We start from the raw sequence: 24,922 nt of genomic DNA, 5'->3' as shown, positions 1-24,922 counted from the left end.
AGCTCCTGCATATCCAGACATTCCATATTCATCCTGCAAGGTTCTAGATTCCAGTGCCAGGCCAGAGCATAGCTGACTCTATCCAGGCAGGACCACTGAAACAAAAAGAAACCCCACTGAAAATCCCAATAATTCAGAGACAAAGGGGGAAAAGCTGTGGTACCCTTTTTGAGAGTATTTTGTGACCAGACCGGCTTCTTGCCCCACTACCTGCATGCCAGCTGTATCCTCGCTATCCAGAAACCCGGTTGGCTGTCCCAAACTGAAGTGTTTATTGTGATTATTACCCCCTCCCATAGCAACACATTGCATACCCCATCTTGATACCTTGTCTTTGTTCCACCTTCTAAGTAATCCCATCAATACCCTGATAACTTGTTAAAACTGTCAGAATTCTCTGTGCATCCTGTCCTTGAGATCCTAGTGTTAGCGCCATTCTGCCACTCATTTCTGCCATTTTTAAGTCATTAGAACTATTTTGATTAAATAAATTAATTCTCCCTAAAAAGAAGCACACTGGATAAAGGGTTACAACTGCATCAGAACTTTTCTATTCACAGGTGGAATTTCTCTTTTCTAGCCACTAAAATATAGTTTCTGTAAAACTTGTCCTTTCCTTTTTAAACTGATTTTCTCTGTCAATTGCTTTTATTTTTAAAACCGAATTTCCTTTCTTGTTAAGAATCTCATCCTTTCATTCATCTAGAGTCACTCTTTCACTTGCATATTATCCCTGTGATGTGCATCTGTAATTCAGCATAAAAACTGCATTCCAATTCTGTCTAGTTCACCCATTTTTCAGACCATTTTGTCATTTAAACTAGCGTAAATTAGCAAATGCAATTTCTATGCATGTGACTTGGCTGCACTGCCTTGTCACTTCAAAGTTGATTTTTTAACTGTATGCCTGTTTTTGCCTTGTAGTTGCTGGTGTGTGTTCTTACATCCCTGATACTCTTATAACTCATATTTACCTCATTCATTCAACTACACATTTAAATTAAATATTTAGTAACTCTGAGTGCTATTTTATGCAATTACAAAGGTTTTAAAATCCGATATTGCCTCCCATTTCGTGGGGGAAGGTCAGTATTTAATTATGTTTACTGCCTAGTATACCTGACTCCTTGCAGCTCCTTTCTATCCTCTCAAAATTATTGGCCTATTATATCAAGCTTTGAGCGAGTTGTTCATGACTCCGAAAATTAAAGAGGAGCAGATTAAAATTGTCAGAAACAATGCCTACATTTATCTCTATATCGGAGTGATGCAGGCAGAACATGAAGAAAACAGAACCATTGCACAAAACCAGTCGGGCTCTTAAACCAAATCCAGACTGAAATAAAATTAGTGGAAGATAAATTGCAAAAGAGACAAGATTCTGGGGTTGGATTGAAAATTAAACAGCTAGAAGAGGTCTTTGCTATACAACAACAGGATAAATCTGACCAAGAAGCCCAATTAGGCACATTAAATGTAGAGTGTCAGGAAAAGGTTGACTCTCTTGAATAGAGTCAACAGAAGCTACATCCGTAAACAAAATATAACAGGGCATGTCCAGAGCACATAATCGCTTTACAAAAACAGGTTGACAAATTAGAAGAGGAGAGTCATTAATTAATAAGTAGAGAGATTCAGCTCTGGTTAGACTTTGATCAAGAACGCCAGAAATTAAATGCTATGAAGCAACAAAGGGATGACCTGGCTGAACAGAGGGGTGCCCTGAATCAGGAGAAAGATGCCCTATGTCAGGAAGTGAGTTAATCGAGCACACCAGACAAGTAGAAGGTGCTCCGGAAGAGAACACCCAAACAAAAAATGCCCAAAACCAGGAGATGAATCTCCTGCAACAAGAATTGTCTCAGTTTTCCCAAACCATACAGGCAGCACAAAAAGACAATGAGGCCCTCTGTGAGGAGAACAATGGACTCCATAAGCAGGTGGTAGCTCAAGAGCAGGTCATAGAGGCCAGCCAAGCCTTGAGAGCAGAGCAGAAGGCTCAGACCTTTGCCTACTATCAAGAGGTAGGGGCCGGGAAGGAGAAATGTGAGCTGTTAAAGAAAGAGTGTGCTAGATTTAATCCAAACTGGAGGGACCGCAAACAAGTAGAGAGGGACAGGGCAACCCCTGATCACAGTGTGATGCCCTCTGTATTAAGGGCCTCAAACCCATTTAACAAATTGTATTCACAAGGTACTGCTGACTTCATGTCCGCCAGTTCCCATGAACTGGATGTCATGGGGCAGCAAGACTTAAATAGGCCTAGCATGTTTGAACAGGTAGGACACCGCCCATCAGTGATTGATGGATGGGCGTCCCTGTATAAATACAAAAATATTATGGCTGATGTCTCTGACCAGGAAGCCTCTTATGAGGAGAATGTCAGGGAGCTAGACCTACAGAAGCATTATTTGCAAAGGAACCATTTGGTTCGTTTTGCAGAAAAACAGCATGAAATGAGGCCCCAAAAGAGCATTCTGAAGACCTCCACTCAATCAGGGCAGTGGGGGGATCCTCCACCACCCCTGGAAGCAGGGAGGAGTCAGAAGATTACTCTCTTGTGCACCACAGAGGAGAAGATACTAGGCCCCACCATTCTGCGAGCCCCTCACAAGCTCACAGAATCAAGGAGCACCTAGAAGATCATGAGGGAACCTCAAAAAGTAGCGGTTCTGAGTCTGAGGGCGAGTGTACTCAGGAGACGCGGCAAAAGAAGGCAAATAAACAGACAAGAGTTATGGTGAAACACCCCATTAGGCAGATCAATGCCATTAGGAATTTCATAACACTGTACCACATAAACACAAAATATTCTGTCTGGGAGCATCTGGAACTCTATGAACAGATGATGCACACTTTTCACATCAAAGATAGCCAGAACTGCATAGATTATGCCGAATGAACATTCCCTCCGGAGTACTCGAGCTTCTTTGCTGGACTGGACCATTGAAGGTGGTCCACCTACAAGGCGGCCGTCTTGAAGCAATTTTCCACTCACAGAAACCCCCAGGAGGCTCACAAAGCAGCTTACAATTTGCAATTCAAAGATCTGGCTCCAAGAGAATTTTTGCAGGAGCTAAAACACACCTTTGCACAAACTACCAGGCGGGTGCACACTAATTCCAGAGAATTCATAATCACTTATGTTCATGCACTCCCAAAATACATAATGACCCAGCTGGTGAGGGATTTTCAGGACAAAAGATCCCTAGACTGGGTAATAGAGCGGGCTACCCGGATATATGAGGTCCACAAACCTGCAGAGAATATAAACCAGATAAAAAAACAAAATAAAACAACACACCCACTGCTGCTAAGGTGGCGGAGGTGAAAGTTGCCCCCATTTTATACCTAGAAATAGGGGGGCCTAAACACAAACTGTCCCAAAATCAACCAAATCAGAGGCAAAGAAGGCCATTTGATCAATCAGCAACAGGTGGCAGTCAGGGAGGTAACCCCACCGGTGGGACCCCTAACTCTCCTGATTACATAAGTCCCAGATACAAGGGCAACTGACCTATCTTGGGGTATGTATGGACTACCCCAGCCCAAGGGGGATCCAACCAGGTGAGCACTGCCCCAGGAAACTTCACTTCTAACTTCCCTCAGGAGGATAGAAATCCCCCAAATCCTGGGTTATGTTTCTTTCTCCCGTATCTACCAAACCCCAACCTGCAGGACAACCTTCCTTTCATTCCGCGGTTTCAGGAGTCTTGACCACGCAATCAGAGAGGGGAGGCCGGGGGGGGGGAGAGTTGCCAAAATCCCCAATACACAGGGTATGCTAGGAGAAGGGATAGTTACCCTTCCCGTGAACCACCTAGGTATGAACAGATACCCCCGTACCAGCCTGAACAGGTGTCCCAACTGGAGCGCCAGGTCCAGAACCTAATTTAGGATCTGAGTCGCATGTTCACTGCTCAGCAGAACCCTCAGATGAACATGGCAGCATAGAACCCCTCAAACCAAGGGCCTGGCACCCCAGAACAATGACGGGGAGAGAAGCCCGACAACACACTGGTTCCAGAGGAGGCACAGGAGGAAGGGGGGTGTAAAGCCATAGAGGACGCTTCCTTCCTCACCCAGAAAAGCCCCTGGACACCCCTGTACCGGACCTAAAATCTCCTGCCCCCGAAAACCTGCCACCCAGGGAACGGAGGGGGGTAGGAGAAATAAAGACATCAAAAAGGCCCATTTTATGGAGAAAGTTAGTGTCCTCCAGTTTGAAGGGGGAAGAATCCTTAGAGGATTCTGGGGAGAAAATATTTTCCTTCAGGGAGGGGGGAATTCCTCCCAAAGAAAAATGGGTTCCAAGAGATCTGATTGAAGACTGGGTGGGTGTGGGGACTGATTCAGAGTCACCCACACCTCAACCCCAGAATTGTCATCCTGAGGAAAAAATAGTAATGGATGGATCCTCCCCACAAATTGGTTCGAGTGACTGCCACCAGGTAAGAGGGGGCAGCACAGAGCTAAGGGAAACAGAGGTTTCCAAAATCCCACCTATTTCAGGATGCCAAATTTTTGTTACAGATTGCCAAACTCCAGCACAGACCAATGTCCAAAACCCCACCGTGTCGGAGTCCAAAATAAAGAAATTGACCACCCAGCTTGCCCAAAATGCCCATTACCTTTGCCCGCTTGAGGAGAAAGAGGGGAGATTCTATGCCCCAGTTCGAGTGCAAGGGCAATGTGCATTGTCTATACTGGTGGATACTGGATTCCAAGCCACTTTTCGGTCAAGAATGGCCTTTGAGCAGCTAAATTCAGGAAGGGGGGAGAGACAGCAGATCCTTCTCACCTCAATTCCTGGACAACTCCAGACTTCGACGGGAATGAAATTCCTGTCGATGGAACTGCGTATTTGGTAATAAAAATTGGGTGCCATAAGCTGAAACACCCAGTCATAGTCGTGACTCCAGAGGGAACCGGCCTGTCTAATAGGTAATGATATCTTTCTCAGGTTGTCTCCCCTAATAGACTGTGTGAACAAGGTCCTCTGAACTCAGACTAACTGGCCAATTAAAATAAAACAGAGTGTCAACCATGTTAGTTTAAATGGCACGCCACATGGTTGAACAAAAGTCTGAACATATTGAGCTTCATTTCCAAAATAATCAAACACCGGACGTTACAGTAATTGCTGTAGGATAACAAACTGGTGATGGGAACTTCTCTCCATTCCTGAAAATCAACTTTCCTTCCAGTTCCAAGTGGCATTCCACACTGGAAGGAAATACTTTGAAATTTCATACCAATTCACAATATGAAAATACAAACTCTATAGCCAAAAATGATGAAAAACCAGTTCAAAGTTTAGCTGACATTCAGAAAATTAGCGAACAGTTGTTCCTCCCTATTCAGTTAAAAGAGGGGAAGGAGTCTGTTCTCGTCCGAGTGTGCGTGAACAGCAGAAAGAGCTTCATCAGCGAAGCCATGTTCAGAAAGCTCCCAAAAGAACCAGCCATTCCCACATTTAAATTGATTGATAAGTGGGAAATGGGCCTGGAAGCTCCCAATTCCAAACATCTCCTGCCTAGCAGCTGCATGCTCAACATTTCTATAGGTGACAAAAGCATTGAGCATAATTGTTGGGTCATGCAAGATATCCCTGCTGCATTCTATTTAGGCAGTGACATTCTCAATCAGTTTGCAATTAATTTGGACCTGATAAATTACAAGGCCTGGTCCCGACTAGGGTGCAATCCCATGGGCTTTGATGATTCTGAAAAAGCATTTTGGTCAGCCCAATTGCTGCTGTATGCAGTTGAAGTTCAAATTGGAGAGGAGGTCACCATCCCAGGACGGACCTGACAATTCCCAGTTGAATTAAACATTAAAGGAGGACAGAAACTGCTAACTCCTGAACCTTATGTACATCTCAATGCCCACCTCCAACAGCAGGGGTTGGGGTTAAACTCAACACCATTACTCAATGTCGAACACAACACCATTCCAATATTGATGGATAACAGTGGCCCTAGGAGTAGCACCCTGGGCGCAGGCACCATTATTGGAATGGCGGTTGAGGACCGAAATATTTCCACGGATCTAGGAAATGAACTGATAGGACCAATCCCCAATGACTGCTATGACAATGACAGTGAAAAGGACATACCAGTGGACAGGATATTCACCCGGCAAGAGGGGAATTTCCTGGTGAACTCTTCCTGCCCTTACGGGGAGGAAGAGGTGACCTGTGACATCAGGCACGATGAGGTGATCTTCCAGGTCCACAATGACTGCCTCTCCTACCTAAAACCCTCTGTCCAGGTCAATACTTTAACCAGAGACCTCTCTACCCAGCTGGAGGAGGCTGCTGAGATAGTGAAACCCAAAGTCTTTCCAGGTTTCAGTGAAATGGTGGAAGATCGGGTCAACATCGCTGATGCCTGTGAGACTGAGGAGTAAAAGCAAAAGTTGAAATAGGTGCTCTTAGATCTCCAACATATCTTTTCTGTGGACTCATACGACTGTGGTCGCACCGAGATACATACTACCATAATTCCACGGCCCCTGGAATGACTCATGTGTTTGTTCGCTTTCCTCTCACATCCATGGAGTACCTGATGGAAATAATTGAAATAAATAATTGAGTTCCGTGGGATAATTCGTTCCAGTCCATAGCACCTTTAATAATCCAGTGCTGGGGATTTTAAAACCAAATGGCCAATGGAGACATTGTGCAGACCTTATGGAGCTGAATAAACAGGTCCATATGTCCCGATGGCCTCTTCCCTACATTGATCGCCAGATCCAAGGGTCAAAGGTATACACCGCAATTGACCTGACAAATGGATACTGGACAGTGCCCGTCAGTAGGGAGGACCAACACAAGCTGGCCTTTATCTTTGGGGGGCAGCAGTACACATGGACCCGGACTCCCTTTGTATACATAAACTCTGGCAACAAATTCAACATCTTCCTACATAAGGCCATGCCCGACTTGGATGAAATGGTGTTAAGGATTTCAATCAGGCGACACACCCCTTAGTCTCGGCCCAGTATGCAGATGATATACCACTCATATCACACACCCTTTTCAATTACACCAGGTCACGATGGACCATGAACCAGGCTGGTTGATAAAATATAATATTTATTTATTTATTTGAAAATCAAAAGAATCATACCAGTTTTAATATGGGGCAGCAATCACCAATGGGGTGATAAGAACAATAGGGATGTAAGCAATGCATTTGGTTTAACCTTCTATGCACACACATACAAAACACCAGGGAATAGGAGCACTTTTGATTTTAGGTAAAATAGCACTTGAGTTAGAATTTCCCCCTGCAAGGTTCCCTAAATCAACAAATAATCAATTTTAAGTGGATAAACAGAATCAGCAGGTAATCAGGAATGACAGACAAGAAAGAGAATTTAAACCCTACCTTCCCTCCCCAAACAAGAGAGAAAAACTGATTTTAAACCCTGGGAATGCTAAAAATTATGTGTATAAAACTCTTGAAACAAAAACAATTCTTTAGTGGAGCAACACTGGAAAGAAACTAGCAATTACAAGCAATGGATTGAGCAAAAGCATATAATTCAAAAGGGAATGCAAGATTGAAAACAGTTTATAATCAAAATGACACATTGTAAAATTAACTCACTTTTGCAAATCCTGCCTAAATTTACCAAAATGGTTTTTAATAAAAACGGGTGAAATATTTAAATCAGGATTGGGTTGGGGTGTATCTATGGATTATATGTACAATGTGAGAGTGAAATGAGGTCTCTAGCTCATAAAATGAGTGAGTTATGCAAGATCTAGTGATGAGCGTTTTGAGAAAATAAATGCGCAAAAGGAAAATAAATCAGTTTTGACAAGGACAGTTTTACTCCACACTAGGAGCATTCAGGCTAGGCTAGGCTACCAGATTGGGATGCAGTAAGCTCTGGGGTTGACTTGCGAGCCCAACCCTAGTATCTCCACGCCCGCCCTGGCAGACCCAGTCCGATCACTCCATACAGGATTAATAGCTCAGGATTGTACAAGACAATATTATTAAAGATGTTGGTGTTAGCACAAGAAATCAAAGGCAGGGTTTCAAGAATTATTTTTGACAATATCACAGTTATCAGGATAAAGATAGGACGGCTTAGAGAGTGGAACTAAGGACAAGGCAAGACAAGTTATGCTATGGTTCTATGGTTCCTAGTGATACTCACAGTCCACTTTTAATTTGGATTTTGGCCAGTCAGTGCTCTGGATCACCACACGGATTTGGTTTTACACAGGACAGCCGGACAAAATCAGCGGGCATAGACTGGATAGCGGGTAGCACTTCTGGTTACTGGATAAGATAGGGCATCAAGAGAGCAGGATGGCAGCAGCATGCACTGAGTGGCAAACCCGGTTAATTCAGGATGCTTCCCAAAACACCATAGCGTTTCCCTTGGTTATTGGGATTAATTTAGAATTGAGGCCCAGCTGAAGCAGGATCAGCAATGCTTGGCCTTGTGGTTGGGATCTGGAGTTTAGAGGAATAAATGTAAAATGAAGACAGGAACAGGACTGGACGCCGGGCAGGGAATCAGGAATCAATCAGGAATCAGTGTGTGTTTGTGTGTTGTCAGGGGCTCTTATTTATGATGCCAGGTGACAACATCACGGTATATGACAGGGGTAGGCTTAACTACACACGCCTCTAACAATAGGATTGGGCAAGGGTCGTAATCTCTGCCTTGCTCTCTGTTGGTTGGATTTCTTGATTTATAAGCACTATAAGTGTGTCCTTCACTGAAGTCCTGTTAAAAGCAAGCATTGACAAAGCCAACAGTTTGAGCTTTTGCATAAGTATTAGGCATTTGCCAGGTACTGCTATTGCATTTGCAGGTACTTGCACCGTTTTGCAGGCAGATATGGTATGATATGATAGGTTATTTATAACACGCTTAATACCCAGAGGTATCTAAGCACGGACCCGGGGATCGAACCTGTGTTGCTCCGTGTCGTCTTGCTTCCAAAGCAAACACGTTGCCGCTGAGCTATCCTCCCGAGATGCTACTGTTGATGGCCAGTTAATACCACATGGCAAGCCAAATCTGTTGTCATTCATGGCCAATGTTTGTTTTAATAGATCTGTTAGAGCCAAGCCAGAAATGTAACACAATTTTTTGAAACAAAATGGTGGCGTCCTGCCACATACATTTCCATCAGTTTGCATTATAATTTCCTGCAAATGTTATAACCAATTGGTTCTATTAGAAGGTACAAAGGAGAGACCTCTAGCCAAAACCGCACTTTCGGCCCTTGCGAGTTCAAGGCCTGATAGGTTGAAAATTGGAATGGTCTCTAATGCCTCCATTGGTTGCGTCGTCCCCGTCCCGGTTGTCCCCACTGTTGATAATGGTAGGGGTAATACGGCATTGGCATTGGTGGTGGTGGGCCCCAGTATCGTCCTCTGGGGCCCCCCCGCCCTAAAAAAGGGACCTGGGGAGGTGGTGGTATAGGTTGTCCTCCAGACTGCTGTCTCCCCAGATTTTGAGGTGATCCATCAGAGGACCCAGAACTTGAAGTTTCGGAGAACGTGACCCTCTTTCTTCTTCCTCTATTGGAACCCGTTTGAATAGCCGATTTCTCTCTGTCTTTTTTGTCCTTGTAATCTGGTGCTAAGTATGGATATACATTTTCAATCTTGAAATTTTGGATATCTTTGGACAACTTCTTGTGCTTTTTTTCCAAGGTGGAGGCCATAAATTTGTCAAATCCTATATTAATTTCTTTTAATTTTTCTCGGGCATTCTGTAGGTCCTCATTGGTGAGGAATTTTTCTTCTTCATTTGCCAATTCGATTTTAATTTTGGCATGAATTCTTTGTGCTGTACTGATGGTTAGCACCATTAAGTCTCTTGAGCATTTGGTGGATATCTTGCTAAATCCAATCATGTATTCTTTATCTTCTAAGAACAACGCTGGTTCATTGCGAACTAGTAGTCCCTGTGGGACCATATTGACCCTTAGGTATTCCCTCAGGAAGTGTCCATGGACCTCTGTCCGGAAACACTTCTTCTTGAGTTTGAGTAAGTCATCGCCAGATGCTGTGGCGGCTATATGCTGTTGGGCCCCATTTAAATTAAAAAGGGTCGGGCCCTGTATGATGTCTAAGGTTTCTTCCTCTGTGAAACTCAGAATCTGTTCCATTGTTGATGAAGCAGAGGTGAAAAGGGCAGGTCAGTGGATGAGAGTGGCACAAAAGGGGGGGGGCAAAGTTGGGGGGAATCAATCAAATGACTCTAAAGGACAAGTTAAGGTGTCCCTATTATAGCTAGTGCTATATCTTAAAAGTGGGTATAACATTATAACATTTGCAGGAAATTATAATGCAAACTGATGTAAATGTATGTGGCAGGACGCCACCATTTTGTTTCAAATACTTGTAGCTCTGAAGTCCTACCACTTGCTCTGAGCAGTCCCTTCTGTTACCCACTTTTAAGATATAGCACTAGCTATAATAGGGACACCTGTCAATTACCGTGGCGCAATTACCACTGCAGTCAGTGTGCCAACAATGCCCCATTGGGTCCGTAAAAATAAATAGGGACTTACACTGCCACTCGAGATGAGGCCCTCCCTCTTATGAGAGAGAACACAGAATATGCAATAGATAGAAAGATGCAGCACACTGGGCAATGAAAACAGGGGGTGAACACCAATTAACAACCACATTTACAACCACAATGTGGCTCTCATGCCCTGCTGCCTTTAGTGGCCTACCAGCCTTTAGCGGTCCACCAGCTAGGGCTGTGGGCCGATAAAGGCCATGTCCGAAAGCCATTAACCATTTGCATATTAGTCCTGGGTGCAAATGGCTTCCAGAACCAGAACTCTCAAAGGAGCAAAGGAGAAGCACAGATATTCAGTCTCCTGCTCTGCACGTCGCAAGGCCAGACTGTCTGATCAGAATACACATAACTCTTCCACAGATGAGCTGGGCCGACAACACTGACACATGTATGATATCAATCTGGAACAGCTTTAATAATTATGAGAGATACTAGCCATCATGCTTTGTATTTAAGGTTTACAACTGCCACCAGGATAGTAACTCTCATAATTATGTGATTTGGGAACAGAGGTGCATATCTTAAATGCAGCCTGTCACTGCAACTGTCAAGAGGGCTCCTGTGAAACCTGAACCTGTGCAGTGCCACTGTAGAGCAAGAACTGCAGATCAGGATACTGATCCAGCAGGGCAAAGAAGTATACAATGCTTTTGGCATGGAGTTTTCAGAATCAGAAAAGGGGGTTCTGGTTAGCAGGCCCTCTTTTCCAAGACAGAATTATCTTCATTTTATTTTGAATACAAATAAAAAAACTAGAGCTTTTACAACACTGGCAGATGGCATTCCTTGAGAGTGATTCCTTGGAACATGTATAAAATGAGGGAGCATCACATATAATTGTGTTTCACAAATTGTTTTTCAGAACGAACAACTGTTTGGGGACAATACAGTGATGGCTAATGAATGCAGACAGTCCAGAAATATGGAGTCCAGTGGTACATTTGTTTCCAAGATCAGAATAGACCGTACTTTGAAAGTTTGGAGGGTCATTGATATTTCCAATCAATTTCCTCTGCCATCTATTTGTACAGAGACAGTGCATTTAATTCTACATGTCTCCCTCCGTTCAAACCTGTGAGAAAGCACATTTTGCCCAAGAGCAGGAAGGGGGAGCGCGCAGTATTCTTGCCATTAGCTTTTTTGTGAAGGTTGCAATGCACAGGAATGAGTGATCACTGAGGGTCTGAAGCAGTTTGATTTTAAGCATTTAAAATGCGAGGAAAGATGCCAACCCTGATTCGAGTGTTTTGCATAGATGTTTCCAATGTTTGTCACATTCTTCTGTATTTTTTTCATTTGCTATGATTTTATTTTCTTTTTATTTCATGTAATCTAATAATTATCTGTTATGAAATCGATTCCTTTTGTCTTTGACCCTATCTGGGGCTGTGGTTTGAATTTCGACAACAAACTGGTCAAGTTGGGAATTCCCATGCCAGCTTTATGGGGGTCCCATTGATTCAACTTGATTTAAAACATTGAAACCCATTATCTGAATATTGACTCAAGTCGAGCACTCTCAGCTCGCCCATCTCTAGCCATCCGAAAAGGAACCCATTGAGCTCTTCCATAAACAGAAGAGGAGACCAGAAGGTTGAATATTCTGAATATACATGCAGCCCTCCGGTTGTTTTTATCTGCAACTCCCATCAGCCCTAGCCATTATAGTGAATAGTGAGGGAGTGTGGGAGTTGTAGGCCATGGCGTCTGGAAGACCACAGGTTCCCCACCAAAGCTCTACTGCCCTCTGATGGGTTTGCTGGAGGAAATTACTTTGCCAGTTTAAGCAGGTTGGATTTTTCAAGGACTCTGGAAAACATTAACCTGCGATGGTGGAAAAGGGTAAATATTGTCGCTTGTGTTCTCAGCACTTAAGAAGAGCTAATGGTAATTATATTAGTTTGAAAATATGCTAATGGACACCAAATTTGCAAAAATAAGTATGAACAAGGGAAGAGTCAACATTGCCACATCTCTTCAGCTTCAAAGAGACTGATTAATGGCTGCAAGTTGGATACTTTGAATGCAGAATCAATATGTGTTAACAATTCCAAAGTGGTAGGTTGGGTCCGAAAATGAGCAAACATGCCAGATTGTTCTCATTGAAAAGCAGAGACACAGTTCACTGAATTAGACTGCCTAGGTAGTGCTCTGTTTCCTCTCATAACGGATCTTAATAGATGTGTTTGCTATTCACGAGGAGTGTATTTCAAAATGCATCACAAACCCGGGTTCTCTGTTAGCCACGCTTATACTTACATAAACCACACCCCTTTGGAAGGTCTTCAAATCGATACGCTCCTTAGGTCGCAAGCCGGGACGTAGGAAACAAGAAGGTATTCATCCCCACAACTTTTCCTGGTGCTGGGGTGCGTTGTGGATCACACCATCCCCCCGCCCCCCGCCCGCACCCCCCAATATCCCCCTCACACGCACACACACTTTCCTGAAGAAGAAGGCAGGGCAGGAGGTTGTGTGGAGTGTTCTTTCCTCACACCAGGTGCCAGTGACAGGGGAGGATTTGGAATCGTAATCAGCTCGTATAGTCTTTGAAATGCAAGTCTGCCAATTTGCTGCAAGGCTGCCTATCTCTGCAAGGCTGCCCATCTGCTTCAAGGCTGTCCATCAGCTACTAGGCTGCCCATGAGCTGCTAGGCTGTCCATCGGCTGCTAGCCTGCCCATCTGCTGCAAGTCTGCCCATCTGCTGCAAGGCTGTCCATCGGCTGCTAGTTCCCATCTGCTGCAAGGCTGTCCAGCGGCTGCTAGGCTGCCCATCTGAGGCAATGCTGTCCATCTGCTGCAAGGCTGCCCATCTGCTGCAAGGCTCTCCATCTGCTGGAAGGTTGCCCATCTGCTGCAAGGCTGCCCATCTGCTCCAAGGTTATGCATCTGCTGCTAGGATGCCCATCTGCTTCAAGGCTGCCCATCGGCTGCAAGGCTGCCCATCTGCGCAAACCTGCCCATATGAGCAAACCTGCCCATCTGATGAAAAGCAGTCTATTGGCTGCTTGCTGCCCATCTGCTGCAGGGCCTTCCATCGGCTGCTAGGCTGGCCATCTGATGCAAGGATATGCACCTGCTGCAAGGCTGCCCATCTGCTGCAAGTCTGCCCATCTGCTGCACGGTTATCCCTCTGCTGCAAGGCTGCCCATCTGCTGCAAGGCTGCCCATCTCTGCAAGGCTGTCCATCTGCTTCAAGGTCGTCCATCGGCTACTAGGCTGCCCATCGGCTGCTAGGCTGCCCATCTGCTGCAAGGCTGTCCATCTGCTGAAAGGTTTCCCATCTGCTGCAAGTCTACCCATCTGCTGCAAGGCTGTCCAATGGCTGCTAGACTGGACATCTGAGGAAAGGCTGTCCATCTGCTTCAAGGTCGTCCATCGGCTACTAGGCTGCCCATCGGCTGCTAGGCTGCCCATCTGCTGCAAAGCTGCCCATCTGCTGCAAGGGTGCCCATCTGTCGTGACAGCTAGCAAGCTCTTATCTGTGAGAAGGGCACTGGATGGGGAGTTAGAGGAGTGATTTTGGAGATACAAGGGTTTGAATATTGGCCTGCGCACCATGTACCTTTGAACTGTTGTGTTTAGACTTAGCAAAATAGTACTTTATCCGGGGTCAAGCACCTTTTCTTCATGAATGGGAATAGTGTTAACATGACACTTGTGTCATGCGTTAGGGAGCAGGGGCGTTTCTGCTACATTGATAAAAAAAAACAATACTAGTAGGAAACATGACAATCGGTTTCATATCATCTTTACAGAATGCAAAATGTGAAACCATGTTGGAGTTGTTTGAAAAACGGTAACACTGTGGTGATTATTTAAACATATAGTATAATATATCTGCTTGTTGTGGGTGTGGTGGCTTTGGGGGTGCTGTCTGTTGGTGTGGTGGCTCTGGGTGTGGTGGCTTTGGGTGTGCTGTTTGTGGGTGTGATGGCAGTGGGTGTGGTGGCTATGTGTGTGGTGGCTGTGGGTCTGCTGGTTGTGGGTGTGGTGGCTGTGAGTGTGGTGGCTGTGGGTGTGATGGTTGTGGGTGTGGTGGCTGTGAGTGTGGTGGCTGCGGGTGTGATGGTTGTGGGTGTGGTGGCTGTGTGTGGGGTGGCTGTGTGTGGGGTGGCTGTGGGTTTTGTGGCTGTGGGTTTGGTGGCTGTGAGTGTGGTGGCTGTGGGCGTGCTGTTTGTGGATCTGGTGGCAGTGGGTTTGGTGGCTGTGAGTGTGGTGGCTGTGGGCGTGCTGGTTGTGGGTGTGGTGGCTGCGGGCGTGGTGGCTCTTTGTGTTGTGGCTGTGGTGACTGTGGGTGTGGTGGCTGTGGGTGTGGTGGCTGTGGGTCTGCTGGTTGTGGGTGTGGTGGCTCTTTGTGTTGTGGCTGTGGTGACTGTGGGTGTGGTGGGTGTGGTGGCTGTGGGTCTGCTGGTTGTGGGTGCGGTGGCTGTGGGTGTGCTTGCTGTGGGTGTGCTGGCTGTGGCTCTTGGACGTTCTACACATTGTTGGGTTGCAGTGCAATGTGTCAGGGACAACGTCCCCAGGTTTCCCATGTGTCTCTGACGCTCCTGACTGTGCCGGGCACTTCATAGACAGAGCACCCACATAAATCATGTTTTATGAAGTATAGGGGCCTCGCTTGTTTTTTTATTTCTCTTTAAAGGGGTGTGTCTTGTGCAAAGCACTCAGCAATTCCACCGTATGTACCCGAATATATCTGTTGACCAGGGTTCTTGCAAAATCAGGTGGTCAGGAACCACTGGTGAGAATGTTCTGAAAAGATGCACAACAGCAACAAAGATGCAAATGGCAGCGTCTAAGAGCCTTGGTGGCAGCATCAGCAGGCAAAGCGTTAAATGCATGGGGTGGAGTGGTAGGATGCCCTTTTGCCAGGCCTGCAGGTAAGGGTGTAACAGCCGTGTTACTCCCTAGGAACAGGCAAATACTCCCACAATGAATAAAGGGGAGTAAAAAAAAAAAAACTCCCAACTAAAAAGACAGACATGTCAGGGCGTACCCCATGCTTCCACCCAAACGCCACCACAGAAATGTCAGGATTGACATCCACAATAGGGCCACAGGAAGGAGCTGGACTATTATTGATGACTGCCCCTAAACTAGAAATGCTCCTTTAATGAACATGTGAAGTTCTTTGTATAAGGAAGTATTATTACAAGAAGGCTAGCTATTTTAGGGTTAAAATGTATTTGTATTCACTAAAAGTGACTCCCATTTCGAATGGAAACGACGTTTTTATTCGCTGATACTACTACCACCTTCAAAAACAAGGAGTAACGGGCTCACACTTGAGAAAGGTACAGAGCGCCCTGCCGGTCCCCCTGCAGAGTCCTGGCAACACACTGGCAGGCGGCGGGGATGGGTTTCACACACCGAAGGGAACAGCTGCTAGGACTGGCACAGCAGCTCCGCTCACTATCACAGCTATTCACACACACGTTTAGATCGTTATGGGTCCGAGGTGTGGGGTAAATGTTTCTTCTACTTAGCAAGAGAAACACTATGGAAATTGCGCACGGAGCAAAATGTGTGGTTGTTCCTGTGTTGGCATTCCAAGGGCATATTGATATCTCATTTGGACCGTTCTATAGTACGGGGTCCACGCGCACAGCATTAGACGAAGCTAGTTGTGTTCCACGTGCACATGAAGGAGACCACTGTGTGCACCTTCAAGCTCAGGCATCAACAGGCTCATTGGAAACCTGCTAAATGCGGGGCCATTTTAAGGAATCTTGGGGCCTGGGGCACAAGCACTTTCTGGCCCCCCTGCGACCAAAGAAATGAAGGGATCCAGAATCTCTGTTAGCGCTCCCCTCCTCACAATCACAGTCCCAGCAGCAATCCAACTATGCATGGGTACCCCCAGTCTCCTTACCCTCTTCAGACGTGCCCCAATCCGACGAAAAAACAAGTGGCATTTCAAGAGCAACATTAACAGTCCACAGTGTGGGCATTTGCGTTCTGGTGCAGGTGCAGGACACATTTCAACATTAGCAGCTACGAGAATGGTGCACTGGCTGCAGAATAGCTGCAGAATGTCAGTAGGCATATGCAAAAGGTTCACACACCCCACCCTAGGCAGAGAGCTAAGGTAGAAGACTAGACCAGTGTAAAAGTGCAGATTGGAAGGAATGGGAAAGGTATACACCCCCCCGCATAGACAGAATACCCCTGCATATATGGAGAGCTCAGATTAGCAGCCTAGCCCAGTGCAAAAGTGTAGATTGGAAGCAATGGGAAAGGTATACAACCCCTGCATTGACAGAGAATACCCCTGCATAGATGGAGAGCTCAGATTAGCAGTCTAGCCAAGTGCAAAGGTGCTTAAGCATGCAGGCAGACTGCAAGCAATTAGACATGTGAACATACCCCGGCATAGACAGAGAGCTAGATTAGCAGCTTCACCCAATGCAATGGTGCTGAGCATGCAGTTAGATTGGAAGCAATAATGCAGACAGATAGAAGCAATGAGAAAGGTATACACACCCCAGTATAGACGAGAGCTCAGATTAGCATCATAGACCAGTGCATAAGTGCTTATGCATGCAGACAGCTTGCAAGCAGTGAGAGAAATGCACATAGCCTGGCATAGACAGAGCTCATGTTAGCAGCCCCCACCAATGTAAAAGTGTTTAAGCATGCAGGCAGACTGTAAGCAATGAGAAAGGTACACATACCCCGGGATAGACGGAGAGCTCAGATTAGCAGCCTAGCCCAGTGTAAAAGTGCAGATTGGAAGCAATGAGAAAGGTATACAGACCCCTGCATAGACAGAGAATACCCCTGCATAGATGGAGAGCTCAGATTAGCAGTCTAGCCCAGTGCAAAAGTGCTTAAGCAGGCAGGCAGACTGCAAGCAATTAGAAATGTGAACATACCCAGGCATAGACAGAGAGCTCAGATTAGCAGCTTCACCCAATGCAATGGTGCTGAGCATGCAGTTAGATTGGAAGCAATAATGTAGACAGATAGAAGCAATGAGAAAGGTATACACACCCCAGCATAGTCTGAGAGCACAGATTAGCAGCATAGACCAGTGCAAAAGTGCTGATGCATGCTGACAGCCTGCAAGCAATGAGAAAGGTACACATACCCCGGGATAGACAGAGAGCTCAGATTAGCAGCCTCACCCAATGTAAACGTGCTTCAGCATGCAGGCAGACTGCAAGCAATGAGAATGATACTGATATCCATTCATAGATGTAATGTAAGTGGTCTTGTATTGCCTCCTTCTGATAGCATTGGAGGCCTCGGTGCATGTGGCAATGTAACAATAAAAAGGGCGGTGGAATTGTTAATGGTATAGTGGGAGAGGTACGTGAAAAAACCTGTGGTTTTGATGTGTGCAATTCGAGGTATCCGGTTCCTATGTGCCAATCTGCTCTCTATGGGTTTGGCAGAGAAACGTAGCAGTATGTTATTCATATGGAAAATCCCAAGATCTGACATACTACAGAATTTTGGGTCTGGTTAACAGCTGATGGGGTAGTGTGTTACAGGGCTAAAGAGCAGAGTTTAGTCACGTTTCATTTAGTGTTAACATGAAAATAGCTAGGCCTGTGGTGTCTGTATGTGGGGGTTTGTGTGTGTAGTATAAGGTGATAGGGGATTTTAGCGGGGAGTCCTTTAGTCTGGGAAAAGCGGGTGTAGGTCACATTTCTATAATTTACAGTTCTCTCTCTCTGCCTCTCTCTCCCTCTATCTCCTTTTATCTCCCTCTCTCCCTCTCTCCCTCTCTCCCTCTCTCCCTCTCTCTCTCTCTTTCTCTCTCCCTCTCTCTATCCCTCTCTCTCTCTTTCTCTCTCCCTCTCCCTCTCTCCCTCCCTCTCTCTTTCTCTCTCCCTCTCTCTCCCTCTGCCTCCATGCAATGTATGCCTGAGGAACAATAACAAGCTCTGCAAGTTGGCAGATGAAGGAACGGGTAATCTTTGAAAGGCAGATTAACATGAGCTCCCTGCTAAGGATAATGGGAGGTAATAACACATGCTTCAAAGGAAGGGCTTCTTGAAATGTGAGGACCCAGTTACCCATCACACCTTCTTTAATATGTTGATTGGCAGGCTGAGAGATACCTCAAACCTCACTCTAACATACTCACGTGCTGTGGTCTGTGGTCTGGGTGACCTTTGCCCCAGAGACTGGATATAAATTACCAGCTACCAGAAAAGTGCACATGTTTGAAAGCAGACTGGAATTAGAAGAGGCCATGCTTTTCAAGTGGATTTTCAATTAGTCTGCCAATCAACAAATAACGTTGTGGTGTGTAATATGTCAATGGCCACTACTATTATATATGAAGCACACTATAGCCAAAACAACCATGAGTGAGATTTATTTTAAAGATTGTACCTTGAGAAATATTTCATAGGGGCTGACAATTTGACATTTTTAGAGACTTACAATTTTGGCAGTGTAAGCACAGCAAGATTAATGAGTTACCCAAGATCACAAACATTGGTAAAGTGGTGCCAATCTGTAATTTCTGCACTTGACACATTGCTTCCCAGTTCTTTTTTTTTATTTTTTTGCATTTTTAAAGCGCTCACACAGCCCGCAGGCATCGAGGCGCTGTTACAGGAATTGTTTTTTCTTTTTTTTTAGTTGCGTAATTGTTTTTTGTCTTAGTTGCGTATTTATAATGTGCTTAAATACCCAGAGGTCCCTAAGCGCGGACGCAGGGATCAAACGTGTGTTGCTTCATGTTGTCTTGCTTCCAAGGCGAGAACGTTGCCGCTGAGCTATCCTCCCGGGATAGCTCAGCATCATAGACCAACGTGCACATTAAATTTGAATGTGTGATTTCTATGAACTAAACACATGCACTGTTGTAAATAACGAACTGGGAAAGTACACGAATCACATAATATAATATGCATAGTATTTAAAAGCAAAACCTTTTAGAAGCATGTTATGCAAAATGGTAATAGCTCTTGCTTCATTTTCACCATCATCAAGGCACGCATATAAGTATCTGGATATTAAATGATGTGAGCCTAAACGATTTCACCTGAGTTTTTGTATTGTATGTGTAATCTTTACAAAGACCCAACACACAGACTACTGGACTGCTAATGATGAAGTGCAGAAGTTCCTTTCTAATTGAATAAAGCAGAAAACTGCTTTGTGTCGAATTAGCAGACCTGAAACTATTCTCCCAAAGGACTGTTGCTTCCGGTTAGCATTTTCCTGTCTGGGTCCCTTTCAGGTCAAATGGACTACATACAAAGAAACATCGGTCAATGGGCTGATTGATACCATCACAGAAGGCAGCACAGTACTATACATTGGGATATGATGATTTGCCCAGGATCGCTTTACTGGTCACTGGCAATACTGGGTATTGTTCCTCAAGGCTTTGGTTCCACAGTTTCACATTTAACAATCTAACCATCTCTCCCGACTAACAGATTACGCTCTTTATTGGGGGTAGCTACCAGTTTGTACAACCCTGAGTTTGAGGAACCAAGCTCCACACCTGAAACATACTGATGCTATGTCACTTTATATAGGTACATTGTTTTGTAGCGCAGAAGGTGTTACTATCACAAAAGTATGCATGCATGCAAGTTTATCAATCTCAGGAAAATGCGAAGCCAGCCTTGCAGGAATTTGGTATGATACTCTGGCAAATTAACACAACTCTCTGTAATTAGTGCGTAACACACTGTGCTCACTTCTTTGGCAACAGTGGCACTCAGATGTATCCATCTGCATTTATGCTTCCAGAATTGCAGGTGATCAATATATTCCCCATAGTAGGGTGAGAATACTACAGGAATTGTGCTGTAGTGGGTGGATAAACTGTGCATACTATATAGAGAACACATAAAGCATAACAGGATGTAATTGGCCATATCAAAATGTACCTGTCAACAACAGCAATGCAGTAGGTGTAGAGCCTCAGTTGCACACCATAAAGGATCCCCAAAAAAAAAAAAAGGGCAGTGACTTCTTTAAATCAGACACTCACGTGGGCCTCCCTCCAACGCAGGAGGCCGGGACATATGGTCCTATTTGCCCTCCCATAAAGCCACCTCTGGATGCCTGCCACCTACAGGTTGATAAACCTATGAGGCAGTACGTTGGGACCCAGAGACTCTCTGCTTGTGGCAATTGAAAATAGGATCAAGGACCTAATCTCTCCGTGGACATAGGGTCCTGGCTCCCTTGCAGAGACATGCAGGGGGGCGGGGGGGTAAGGGAGCAGTGGACGAATCCTGTAAGCATGTCTTTGTTCTGCTAATACTTTCCCCCCTATGTACACACATACTTTGAGGGGAATCTGAGAGAGCCCCCTTCCTCATTCCTATGAGATTAGGTTAAGTCTTTCTCCTTATCTGCCTGCATGATTCTGATTCCACACAAAGGTCAGGCTTGCTGCGAGCATACCCAACTAGAGTGATATGTGAAGCCTCCACCCCAGGGCACAGGGCTCGCATTGGTAAATGCAGCAGCAAGTGCACATCTATGCCTACCCAGAGTCAAGACAGTGAAAGATGGCCATTTGCACAAGGCACGCCAACAACAATTGTGTCATTGCCTTGAAAGGATTTTCCTAATATGGCTGCTGGAGTCAGACCAAAGCCTCCTCCCCAAATATTGCAAGTCTCTACTCAGTTTTGTTACATGAAATGTATGCAGGGTGTACTCAATGCTGTCCACCCAGGACGCGCACCCACAAATTCCAGAGAGTACTGCAGCAAGGATCCTCTCGGAACGAGGGCCAAAGTTGGGTGCCTCATAATACAATGTTAATTTCAATGAACAACAAAGCATGTGCAAATGTGTTCACATTTGAAAATATGGCAAAACATGTTTAAAAGCAACTATTACATGCTCTGTTGAACTCAGTCCAGCTGTCCCCAAGCCCCGGAAAGCAGCGCGTGTACCTTGATGACGGTCAGAAGGCCGTCATTTGTCTGTGGATCCGTCTGAATCTTGTAGTTGCCTCTCTCGTTGCCTTTGTCTATGGTGTACACGGCTCTCCAGGCAGAGGTGTGGGGTGTGTCTTGGTCTGTGACAGCGAACCTCACAATGGTCACATTCGATTCTCGCTCAGGAACGCTGCCTTGAAACTGAAAAGGTAAACAATCTGGTCAGTCATGATCAATGCCCAGTCAACCCAAAAGCCCCTTTATTGCATGTGCACCCATCACCCATTGATAACAGGCCCACATTACATTAGGAATTGTTATAGGCCTGCTTGGTGAGTGTCTCAACCAACCACACTAAATGTACAAGCTGGTGCCTCCCATTTCTATTTCAAAGTGCATGTTCATGTGGTGGTTATTGGGATTCTCAATTCACACAACATTTTCAAGCAGGGGCCTTCCACTTGTAATACAACGTTTGGCACTTAGGGTATGTGTATGTGGCCGATAGCTGCATTAGCAAAGGGTCCACTGTCCCACCGCAAGGCCCTCCTATGGGAAGCACAAGAGAAGATTGGAGCACTGCTGAAGGAGAGCAGAAAGGAGGCAGGCAAGACAAAAAAGGCCAGGAGCATCCAGGGCTCAGCAAAGCCCATGCCTGACCTCCTGGAGCACCAAGGGCCAGCAGAACCAGGGGCAACGCAAACACAGCAAAGGAAGAGACCACACTAGGCATGGATGCACCCACCACAGAGGGCAGCAAGGACCAGTTTTGAATAGAGGCCACGGGTGAGAGGAAAAGCATCTCCACATAGATGAGTCTACAGATGAGGAATGAGCCCTAAGAAGCAGAAGGCAAGAAAAGAAGATGAAGGGCAAGGAAAGGAAAAGTACAAAAAAGAAGAAAGAGGAATAAGAGAGGAACATGAGCAGAAGCCAACCAGACAACATTTCCCGGGTCCCAGCCGTGCTCGCCACAGATGACTCTGGAATGGCTGAACGAGCAACGACCATGCAATCCACATAGAAAAGACCCCCACCCTCCAAGACCAACTACTACACCAGCAAGAAGGCAGCATGCAAGGACCAGGTGGTCATCGAAGACGATGAAGATGAGGAAACCTCAACACTCCAGGAAGAGTTGGCGAGACTTCACAGAAAACTGTACTTCTTTCACCATGGGAAGCAGAGATCAGGCGGAAGGACACTTCATGGAGTGGCTAATGGAGGAGATTGTCCAGACCACGATGGGGCTCACAGAAACCAAGATTGAAGGAGAAGAGATGTGGCAAGCTGGGTGTGTGGGTCCCGGGAATGTAATAGTGAGACCTTGTTAAAACCCTGATAGACCCACAGATCATAGCTTAAACATTACTAGGATGGAAATATCCTTGCTCGCCTTGAATGTCAGGAGCATTATTAAGGACAGGAACAGATGGGCTAGTACAAAATGGTGATGTTTCCTTTCCTCAGAAATCTTGTATACCCTTTGACCAGTCGTAAACACAACTCGAGCTGGAGTGGAGGCACAGTCCATCATTTTGGTCTGGAAGTAATTACTGCACATCCTCAGGTGTTTTGTGCTTGTTAAAGGGAGGCAACTCAGGATTCAGTCAGTAACGGAACAGGTGAATGGCAGAGTGCTGACCGTCGATGACTCAAGTTCAGGTGATCCGATCCAACTGATCAATGTGTATGCCCTCAACCAAGAATGAACAACTAGAAGTGTTCCAAACTCTGAGGCTGCTGCTAACCAGCTCCAGGGCCATCTTGCTAGGGTGTGACATTAACTGCACCATTGAAGAAGAAGGACGCAATGGCATCGGCTCTACAAGGATGCCTTTGACATCCAGGCTTCTTTGGAAGATTGTTGTGGAGAGTTCCAAGAAAGATAGCATCAGAGGTATGGGGGCAAATGCCAGGAACTTCTCATGAAGTCAGCATGATGGATCTGTGTGCTCCAGGACTGACATCATCTTCATTTCCCAGACAATAAAGCCTGTTCAGAGCTCCATGGTTGCCATCCACTTCACAGACCACAGAGCAATCAGCTACAGGGGGATGCTTTCAAGAATGTTTCCTGCAGGTCCAGGTTCCTGGAAGCTGGACTGCACATTATTGGACAGTGAGGAGACTAAGGCAGACCTCAGAGAGGCATGCGTAGGTTGGAGGGGCATTAGGGGCTGCTTTCAATCTACCAGGGAGTGGTAGGAGTGGGTCAAGAAATAAATCTGGAGCTTTTTCCAGAATGCAAGCATAGCTGCTGCACAGAAAAATAAGAGAACGTTCAGAGCACTGCAAAGCAAACTGCAGAGACTTTCAAACTCGAGATTCAAGAATCCAGGAAAGTCATGTTCCATTCCAAGGTCAAGGTACTTGAGATGGACGAGAAGTGCAACTGATTTTTCTTCTTCAAGAAGCTACGCTTCACAGGCATGCCCCTAGTAGAATGTTGCAACCAAGAATCTAACCTCCAAGGTGGGAAAGAGAAGAATATGAATTTTATGGCAGCCTCTACTCGCCAAAGGTGTCAGAAAGAGACCAGGAAGACATGTTCCTGGCTGTTCAAAGACACTGGACTCAGTAAGAGAGAGCACACTTGAGTGCCCCTTTCACACTGGGGGAGCTACACCAGGTAGAAATGTCTTCTAAGTGTGGCAAGAACCCGGGCTCTAATGGTATCGAAGTTGAACTGCATGTCAAACTATGGGACCTGATTAGGTGGACTTTCTGAGGCTATGTAAGGAGATGACAGAAAGTGGTAGAATGTCACTGTCCATGAGAGAGGGCACAATTGCGCTCTTGTAAAAACAGAAAGTAGAAAGAGAGGACCTCATGATTGGAGGCCCATCTCCCTCCTGAATGTGGACTACAAGATCCTCGCAAAAGTAATGGATGACCAGCTGAAAAGGATGATAGGGGTGATGGTCCACCCAGATCAGTCGTACGGGATACCCGGTCACCAGATAACAGACAGCCTCGCCCTGATCAGGCACACAATTGAGTTTGGTAAGGACTGCAGGATCTGGGGGGCTCTGGTTAAGCAGGATCAGATAAAGGAATTTGACCCACTCTTGCACAAGTTCATGGACTGGGCCCTCTGGGCAGCAGCGATGGGAGACCTTTTCTGTGACATGTTGAATGCAATGTATACAGACATCCTCAGTACTGCTACGGTTAACAGCTGGAGGACCACATCATTCCAGTGGAGTCAGGGGTCTGACAAGGGTCTTCACTCTCATCTCTTCTCTTTGTTTGTGTTATAGAGCTCCTGGTGGAGCACATCAGATGGAACAAGAACATCAGAAAATGAAGGTGCCTGGAAGTGATGGCAAAGGTGAGTTGAATTGCTCCATCTACATGGATGACATCTCAGCCTTATGAGCAGATGAAAGCTCCATGTGGACCCTGCTGAGAACTTGCAAGGACTTCAGCAAAGCTTCAGGGGTCAAGATCAACTACACAAAGCCAGAGGCCA

The 24,922-nt window shown here is 45.7% G+C and overlaps 1 protein-coding gene across 2 annotated transcripts in view; it reads right to left on the bottom strand.

The window, feature by feature from the left end:
- LOC138580293 (cadherin-like protein 26) overlaps positions 1-24,922 on the bottom strand; it is a 769,589-nt gene that overhangs the window by 251,050 nt on the left and 493,617 nt on the right. For both annotated transcript variants that reach the window (XM_069650709.1, XM_069650708.1), the window contains exon 8: positions 21,463-21,648. In XM_069650709.1, coding sequence (XP_069506810.1) covers positions 21,463-21,648 — 186 coding nt within the window. The remainder of the gene's footprint in view (positions 1-21,462; positions 21,649-24,922) is intronic.

Source organism: Ambystoma mexicanum, chromosome 3p (genome assembly GCF_040938575.1).
Source record: "Ambystoma mexicanum isolate Mex_15411 chromosome 3p, UKY_AmexF1_1, whole genome shotgun sequence".
NCBI classification, from domain to species: Eukaryota; Metazoa; Chordata; class Amphibia; order Caudata; family Ambystomatidae; genus Ambystoma; species Ambystoma mexicanum.
Note: the sequence above shows the minus strand (reverse complement) of the source record. Positions and strands in the feature narration are given on the sequence as shown.